Raw genomic sequence first — 9,738 nt, 5'->3', positions numbered from 1 at the left:
ATCTGTAAATTCAAAGGTCTGGGGTAAAATAAAGGGCAACACAGGAGATCCATACAGGAATTATAAATGAATGGATATGAAACAGTAGTGATAATGCCTTCAATTTAAAATGGAATACACAGGAATGATAGCAATATAAGGAGTAAGAATAAAATGTTTTCTAAGAACCATGCAGTATCCAAGAAGCAGAAAAGCGACTAAATATTATACTCTAACACTGCAACATCAGTTAGGGAAAAGAGAAGTAAAAGGCTGTTAGGACTCCCAAGCTAACAAAAGGCTTGGGATGACAGAAGACAGAAAAGAATCAATTAAAAAGATGGTAAGAGAGAAGAAATCTAAAACAGGTTATTAAAAAAAAAATGTAAAGTCTAACAAAGAAAAAAAAAGTTAAAATAGATTTTATTTTTATGTATTTGTATGTGCGTGCCTATATGAGTGTATATACACGTGTGTGGGTGCCCATGGTGGCCAAAGGACATCAGATCCCCTTGGAGCTGGAGTTACAGGGGGTTGTTAGCCACCTGACATGGGTGCTAGCAACCAAACTTGGGTCCTCTAGAAAAGCAGCAAGGGCTCTTATCCCTAAACCATCTCTCCAGCTCCTGTATTTATCATTATTTTTCAAGTCATCTCTCCAGGCCCCCCAAATAATTTTTTTAAAAACAGCTATATGTATATTTATTCAAAGACAAAGAAGGGAAACAAAAAGATAGAAAAGGACATGGTGCAAACATTAAGCTCAAGAATCTAGAAGTTACACTGTAACAGAATAAAAGAAATTTGAGGTACAAAGTATCACCAAAGATAAAAAGCCTCTTGAAATGAGAAGTGACAACTGAAAATGAAAAATTCGATTCTGACTGTGAGGCGCCTAACCATATGGCCTCAAACAGTGAAGAAGGAAATCTTCAGCCCATCCACTCATAGATCACTGAAATCAGTAGAAACCAGAAAGCAAAGCAGCAGCAAAGGCACAACTCAGAAACATTCCTCAAGAAAAACAACACAAAGCACAGGAGAACACACACAGCATGACTCCATGAAGGACAAGGCACCCCTCATACTAGTCAGTCCAGCGAACCGAGCCTGAACTTCAACAAGGGACTGCGTACTGATCTTAGCCAAAGGCTGAGAAGCAATTCCAACTCTGTCAGCTGTCAGTGTTCCTCCTCATTGGGCTTTAGATATATTTTCAGTATATGCTATTATTTCATAATGCAGTAATCTATAATCAAGCAGAAACTCAGAACATTAAAAATGGAAGAGTTTAAACAACAGCCGTACTTCGTGTTTGTGAGGGCATATAAAAAGCATCCTCCACTGTAACAAGGAACCTAATTGGTAAAATCTCTTTGGAAGGATATTGTTCAAGAAGGTATCAAAACCCCAGCAACTTTACTGTTAAGTCTATCTCACAGAGATGCTTATGTACAACGGTTAAAGTAAAACAGCTTCATCATTTTTGATAGTAATGAACTAAAACCACCACCAAGAAACAGTAACATGCATGACCATACTGAAGAGAATGCAGGAAAATGGAGGACTTGCCACCTAAGGGCTATAACCCTAGGTCTGCACCATCATGTCCAGTTTTTGTGGTGTTGGGGGGTGAACCCAGAGCTAAGGTACACCACGCAAGCATTCTACCAACTAAGTCACATCCCTAGCTCTGGGTCACATTTTTTTTTTTTTTTAATGTCTATGAGTGTCTTGCTGCATGTAATTAAAGTGCACCATATTCATGCAATGCCCACAGAGGGCGCCAAATCCTCTGGAACCGAACCAAACTTGGGTCCTCTCCCAGAGCAGCAAATGCTCCTGATCTCTGAACTATCTCTCTAGCCTTCATGTTCTAACACAGAAAGACCTTGCGCTGTAATTTCCCAGTTACCCCAATAGTAACATCTCAAAAAACGATACTGCAGCATGATGAGGAACAGAGTGTGACCTTGATATAACCCATCATATCTCAGACTTCCAGGCCCATATGCAAATATATGTTGGGTTTATCACTCATGTACGTGTCTGTAGTTATCAACACAGCAAAGACACGTGATTCCATCACCTCAAGGACCTTCAGTTTTTATAAGCACCTCCACGACCCTTGGTAATCCTTGGTAATCTGAGTCATTTCAGGAATACTACAGACACAGAATAACTTGCCATCGAACCTTTGGGAACTGCTCTGTCACTCAGCAGAGCTCCCTAGTCAGTCATTGATCCAGACTGCAAGGAAACTGATGAGTGGAGTTGTAGGTATGGCCACACCAGTCTGGCTAACCTGGTGCTGAAAACCACAGGGACTGCTACAGTTCTTAGCTCATAAGTCCTTACTGGGGATAACTGCCCAGGAGGACAAGTGTTGAATTTTATGGCTACACATTTGATGTAAGAACCTGACTTCTGGGGCTGGAGAGATATCTCAGTGGTTAAGAGTCCTGGCTGTTCTTGCAGAGGACCTGGGTTTAGTTCCCAGAACCCACATGGCAGCTAACAACCATCTGTAACTTCAGTTCTGGGGGTTCCAATCCCCTCTTCTGACCACTGCAGGCATTGCATTCATATACATAAAACAAAAATAAATTAAAAAAATTTTTTTTTTTAAAGAACCTGAGTTTCCGAGCATGGTGGTGCACACCTTTAGTCCCAGCACTCAGGAGGCAGAGGCAGGTGGATCTCTATGAGTTCGAGGACAGCCTGGTCTCCATAGCAAATCCAGGGCTACAGGGAGACCCTGTCTCATAAAAAAAAAAAAAAAAAAAAAAGAACCTGACTACCATGAGGTTTTCTATGACCTCCAGCACTCCAGCAGCCCATCCCAGACCCAGATTCTCTGCTCCAGCATTTGGTATGTTCCCAAAGGTTTCTTTTTAGCCAGTTTAAGTAGCTGTGTGATACTGATAAGATTACATTTACATGACTTTATTTTTTTTGAGACAGGGTCTCACAATGTAGCCTGAGGGGGCCTGGAACTTACTATGTAGACCAAGCTAGCCTCGAACTCAGAAATCTACCTGCTTCTGCCTCTTGGGTTCTAGGATTAAAGGTCTGTGCCACCACTCCCAACTAAATCTACATGACATTTAAGTTTAAAAACAATCCATGTTCATTAGTAGGAAAATGAAAAACACATCAAAGTATAAAGGAAATAATGCCCTATTTCCTTTAATGCTGGAGGATTTAAAAAAAAAAAAAAAAAAGGCCATGCTGCTTTCTTCTTTCTTCAATGTATTCAAGCAGCAACATGGCAGCCTCTACTGCTGTACCCTGACCCGGAGGTTCCCCTTTGGGATACCCCCACCCTAAGGAAGCTAAGCTCTACTCTACACTTCAACCCATATAGTCCTAGCCTTCCCAGGTTTACCTTAGGCTCTGTAGACCTCCTCAAACACTCTCTCTGCTCAAGCCTACAACAGGTCTTTACCAGAGAAGAAAGTCACCAGGATGAGACAGACCAGTCAGCCCAGGGCCACCAAATACTTGGGCCTGCCTCTGGAGGCCTTTGTGTAGCCAGGGCAGAACAGAGCCAAGGGAAAACCCCTCAGGCCCTACACTGCCCCAGCCCATGTGAGGAAAGCTACAGCTAGTCTGCTCTTAGATCTTCATATTCTTGGCTGTCACTGCTGTGGATGATAGTAAGAATACAGAAACACCGAGGAAAAAGAACTTAAGGAGCACACACCAACAGCCCAACTCACCTTAGTTAATGCGAAGGCCACTGTCCCATCATCCTCAGTGGACAGATCAAGCAGCTTCTGGTAAAATACTTCATCATAAGGCCCATCTATTTGTAATGTTTTCCTGAAGGGAGAAGCATCAACACCAAACAAACAAACAAACAAAAAAAAAAGGATGACAAAGCTGCCTGGAAACCTTTTCTTAAACTGTTAGCATGTTCCATGTCACAGAACACAATTTAACAACCCTGTTTTGTTTTAAAAGTCATCTAATAGACCTACTGCTCCTCTCATCAAACTTGATTTTTCAGCATCAAGGTCTTTAATAGAACCCAGCAAGACCAGGGCTCAGGGAGCTCTGAGGCCAGGCCCTCAGCTAGTCACCATAGTCTTAAGGAAAAGCTAGTAAAGTATAAAGAGGATCCAGTCCATGATACAGACTGAGGGCCCTAGGCTTACCAAACAGAAAAGCTCAGGAGTTGCCAGGCTGGTATTCCCAGAACAGCCTGTGGGACAACACTGCCCTCTACAGGCCAGGCCCTGGCATGCAACTTCTGGAATGGTCATGTTCATAGGTGCTTTATTTTCTAGAAATGCCTCAATGACCACTAATCTCATATAAATCCTAGTACCCCTTCAAGGACTACCTAGGGCGACTTGGCTATATGGTCCTACTGGAGCCAGGTACTGAGACACTTGTCTGTCCTGGAATTCAGGCAACCTTGATCACAGCCTCCCCTGTTATCAGCCTCACCTCTCCTCAGGAAACTCCTCCAGGTATCGCTCAACCCGGTTGTACAGAGGGTAAAGGCCTTCGATGTCCAGCAGGTCCAACATCTGCACCTGGAGGGTTTTGTACAGAAGACAGCCCTTCGGTAACCCCGAGTGCTCTGGGGTGTTTTTTCCTACCAAGAATATCAGGGAAGAACGAGAGCAGGTTTATTATCAAAGACTGAAGACTGTGGAGGGAGACCCAGGCCGGCGCAGACAGCAGAGCTCACCCTAGGCTTAATCACTGGACAATACAGACAAGACCTGGGCCCCGGCCTAGCACTGAGAGCAGATGCTGCAACCTCCTCACAGAGCTTTGAAGCTGACTGAGTACAGACCACCCTGAGTGTAACAGGCCATGCATATCAAAAAGGCTGTTGCTTCAGGCCTGTGATCTCTAAACACCTCTACTCAGAATGTCCTGTAACTTCATCACATGCTCTAGAAGTCACTTTATAGTTAAGCTCAGAGATAATCCTAATTCTACATGAGACGATGCCTGTAACTGCAAAAGCTCACACTGATCCTCAACCTTCAAGACTGGGACCCTGTCTCCACAATCAAGAGCCATGAGCCCACAATGAGAGGGCCAAGTCCTGGCTCCCATAGAAGGAGCTAAACATGCAGAGCCATGGACAGTAAGACCACTGACAAGGTCCGGTTCTCACAGGGACAGACAAGGAAGCAAATCGCTCCATCCTACACTCATGTACTGACAATGATGTATAGAGCCCCACCTCAACCTGAGAGACACCACAGCTCAGAACATTTCCCAGAAAACCAACTTCAAGCAAAAACAGGATGGAACAATGTGCACTCAGGCACCCAGCAAGATGCACTTAGCCACACAACAGATGCCTATGTCAAAATAACAGGACACCCGTGCAGTGAATGCCTACCACATAGTAGATAAAAGATGAAAAATGCATTTGCTGATAGATTTATGCTACTTAAGAAAAAACACCAGGTTACAAAATAGCATGAATATATTTTAAATACTGCTCATCCAAGAGTTAGGCCCTCTTGCACATCAGTGTTAGGAAGGTCTGGAGTCCCCAGATCACCTAGAGTCAGTAGGCATCTGTGTCCTTCCAGACACATTCTACAGCAATGTGCCAAAACTATGGGTTTGGTTTTAGCTAAATTTTTTGAAGGAATAATTACTTTCATAACAAGAACCCCATAAAAGTCACTTGTGTTTAAAAAACCCTTGGCATGGGGAGGTAACAAGGAAGACTAGGCCAGTGGGGAGCGTCTGAAGTCTGTAAGCTATTGTCAAATTCCTCAGGGGTCTCTATGGTCCGCTAGAGTCGCACTTTACCCTGACTTATGAGAAATCACAACACACTGCAGTATCAGGGCTGGTCCACTTCTTTTCTGTCTATAAGGAAGGTGACCTGGACCCAGAAGCCCTGCAAGCCTGCCCTCTCTCCACAGTGCCCAGCTTAGCTACAAAGGACTCCTGGTCAAGGAGAATCTGCACTCAGGGTCATGATTAGGATCGAGAGGAAGAACAAAGTTGAAAGCATTCCACTAACTACAGAGGATGCACAAACATATGGGCAGTATTCTGGAACCCACATAGCCCAAGTGTGTCAAGCAATTTACAAACCCAGCTAAAAGGTGTAAAAGCAAGTCTGTACGAGACAGCAAAGGCTTATTGTGTGGAACCCTGACAGAACCAGGTAGCACCACCAAGAAGCACCATGAAGCCAAGTAGGTAGATGCCACCCTGACTACTCATGAAAATGGACAGTCCCAAAGAACCTGCAGGCCCCATAACCCACTTGGGAAGGCCAGGTCCTACCTTGGTGGTGTAGACTCCTGCTGAAAGGGCTGGCTTCACAGACACGGGGGCCCTGGAGCCCAAGTCTCAGGGCACCCACTCGGCCTTTGTCCGGGCTGCTCAGCAGCACCCTGGTGATAACCCGAACCAGCTCCCGGATCACAGCCTTTGTGCAGTGGGATCCACTGGACAGGCCATTGGAAGGGAAGAAGAAGGGCTTCAGGTGGTGTGCAAGCTCTTTCCAGTCCGCTACAGGGCTCCGGGCATCACCACAACCGTAAATAAGCTCACCGTTCTTCAGGTAGGAAAAAGAAGAGAGGGAGAGGGATCACACAAACTGACAGGAAAGTAAGCTGGGGCAGGGACATAAACAGAGGATCCCAGCATTTTAGATAAGCGTAATCAGAGTTGCTATACACTCAGGCCTCTCTGAGAAAGTCACTCTCAAGTGCTGTGTCACTATCCACGAATCGAAGGAAGAAAAGACCCAAAAACTCCAGGCTAGCAACTAGACAGACATCTTCAGATAATGATCATACAACATGTAAACGCTCAAAATAAAGCCACAAATATCCCCAAGTCGCCATTACTTGAGGGTCCAAGCAGTGACTGAGGGTTAGGACAAGGCCCAAGGTGACCCCAGCCTCAGAGCCAAGCTGGTGGAATTGGCTAGGTCACCAACAAGGATACCTTCATGTTCATGACTGTCCTGCCTTCTTCATAGAATCCAGCAAAGAAGCTCCTTATGGCTCAGCATTCAGATTTGGACACTCCCAGAACTAAAGCAGGGACATGTGTTGCTCACTGCACAACACTGGGTCAAGGCCCTAGCCTCTGGACAACTCCAGGAGCATCTGAATCTTATACCTTCACCTGTTAAGAGCATGTGGTAGGTACTCTAGAATCACCCTCAGAATTCCCACCCTTAGAGTCCTCTCCACGTGGGGTCTGGTCAGTATGAACAATTGAATATAGGCAAGGACAATATCATGATACCTGCAAGGGTCTTTCCAAAGGTGCCACAGAGAGGCCCAGGAGCTGTGGCAAGAGGTGGAAACGAAGGACACCATCTGACCAAGCCTTCAGATAAAAACCTTGAGCCACAACCAGCTAAGCTGCCCCTGAACTCATGGCCTCTGAGACACTGAGGCAATGAAGCATGTGTGAAGCTAAGGTCTGGGAGGAACAGTAGCCAAGAAAGGACAGTCCCTGCCCTTGAGGGGTGTGGGCCTCTCTCGAGGCCTGTCTGGGTGCTGTCCAAGCCCACAGGATAACAAGGACATATAAGAAACTGCAGATCATGCTGGGCAGGAGAAAAAGGAGGGTGACAACAGTGGGACCCAAGTGGTCAGCTGAGGTCCAGGCAGAGCCACTTATGCCTGTACTGAATCTGCATCCCCCCCAAACCCCAGCAGGCCTAAAGGTAGCTAAGAAGTCCTCACAATGGGGTCTTGTTCCAGCATCAGGGATCCAGACTTAAAGGACAGTGTTAAGTGTGGATCCGGAGACAGCAGTTACACATACAAATACGGCTATTCAAGGACTTCATGGGGATTCAATAGAGCCCTCAAACTAGGTAAGGTACTGGTTCTGTAACAAAGTTCACTCTCCTTGAGCTCCCAACAATAGCCCTCACCACAAGCATCCAGTGTGTGATCACTGACCACAAACAGTGCAGTTTCTTCATACCTAGTCCATCAGAGCTTTGGGAGTTTTCTGCTTTGCTGGGTTTGACTGCAGAACTCAAAGGGATTGCAAAGGCACAGCACTGGAACCAGAGTAGCACAAGCAGCCAGTGTTATGCCATACATAACTCTCTGCACTACTATCCTATTGTTTTAAAAGGCCATTGCAGAGCCTACAAGACAGCTCAGTGAGGTTAGGGTGCTTGCCACCAAGCCTGACAACCCGAGTTTCAGCTCCAGGACCCACATGGTGGAAGGAGAGAACTGATCCCTGCCAAGTTGTCCTCTGACCTTTACATACACACATAGGCAATGGCATGAGTGTGCACACACGCACACACACACCAGAGAGGCAATAATTTTTTTTTTTTTGACTTATAAGTCATTCCAGATCACTTCTCTTAATCTAACTCTTTGGAAATGATTGGCTAATCCTCTGGGTTCTTCCATGATGATTTTTACAGGAGCAACAGATAGCAAGATGTCTAGACTCCTCAAATATGGACTGATGGTTTCAGAAATGGTTTTCAAATATCCAAGTGAAAGGCATTTATCTCCAGGACTTAATTATGTTTGATCATTGAGCCTGTGGCAAGGATCAGAATGTGGCAGGTTTACCTGGGAACCACCATGGAATGAGAGCAGCCCTTACCTTAAATATCCTCAGGTTGTTTTGTGCCTCCTGCAGCATACTCTTCAAGGCAAAGTGCATGCGCTGTTTGTTTCTAAAAGGACAAAGCATTGACAGACTTTAAAGGCAGTGGAAATGGTCCTGGTCTACACATACGCACACCCCTACACATGGCTCCAAATTGAGCTGAAAACCCAGAACTGCCTGAGTCTAGTAATTCACTGCCTCACTACAGCCCAGAACATGAGGATAGCAGTAACAAGGAATCTCTCTGAGACAGAGGGACCAGAAAGGCCAAGTCCGACTAACTTCTTAAAGCTCATCCAGCACAGTACTTACTCTTAGGCTGTGATTCCAAAGGCTGGAGCAGGCACTTGGGCAACATAAACCCTATGATAAATCACTGGGGCGTGCAAGGGGGCTAAAAGAAGCAGGAACCCTGGAAGCCCTCACCCTCCATCTTGGGGAGCTCTGGGCCTGCCCCACCTCTGCCCTCTGCCCAGCTGGCATGTGCTGTCTCTTCCCCCACTGCCACTTACTGCCAGTCCCCTTCCTCCATACCCAGGTGCCCCATCAGTCATTAAGCATGCCCCACACTCTCACTCCCATGTGAAATCTGCAGGACACCACCTGGAAGCAAACCAGGTGAGGGTTCCAAGTCCTGTCCTGAGGTTACCACTGGAGACAGCGGGACAGCACACCAGCACCAATACCTACAGCCAGCTCTGAAAAAGTTGCTATATGGACATTCCAAAAACAGCTACTGATTCTTCTTTGACAAGTTTCAAATTCTCAACAATGACTTTTATTACTATCTGCTTTAAAACATACAGCTTTGGCACTCATAAATAATTCCCAAATAAACACCATGACACCTGATTCAGTTCTCACATGAGAAATGACATTACAAAATAAATTCCACCATCAATACTGCAGATAATATGTACCACCAACTCACAAAGTATACCCTGCCTTCCCTACTATGTACAATACCCCACTCCTCATCTCACACAGCAGCTCCCAAGTCCTCCCTCACAGAATGTCCCAATCGCACCAAATATGTCCCACTATCCTCACTTCACAGAACCTTTCTCCAGTTCACACACACACACACACACACACACACACACACACACACACCATCATTACTTCACAAAATAACCCTGAACCCCATACCTCACAGAC

The 9,738-nt window shown here is 45.5% G+C and overlaps 1 protein-coding gene across 2 annotated transcripts in view; it reads right to left on the bottom strand.

Moving 5' to 3' along the window:
* Positions 1 to 9,738, bottom strand: part of Ippk (inositol-pentakisphosphate 2-kinase) — a gene marked incomplete in the record, with an annotated part of 46,589 nt that overhangs the window by 8,370 nt on the left and 28,481 nt on the right. For both annotated transcript variants that reach the window (XM_008852874.3, XM_017803199.2), the window contains 4 exon segments: positions 3,702 to 3,804; positions 4,435 to 4,585; positions 6,259 to 6,532; positions 8,575 to 8,647. In XM_008852874.3, coding sequence (XP_008851096.1) covers positions 3,702 to 3,804; positions 4,435 to 4,585; positions 6,259 to 6,532; positions 8,575 to 8,647 — 601 coding nt within the window.

This window comes from Nannospalax galili, unplaced genomic scaffold (assembly GCF_000622305.1).
Source record: "Nannospalax galili isolate Female #2095 unplaced genomic scaffold, S.galili_v1.0 scaffold1532, whole genome shotgun sequence".
NCBI lineage: Eukaryota > Metazoa > Chordata > Mammalia > Rodentia > Spalacidae > Nannospalax > Nannospalax galili.
This window is presented reverse-complemented; position numbering and strand designations above follow the sequence as displayed.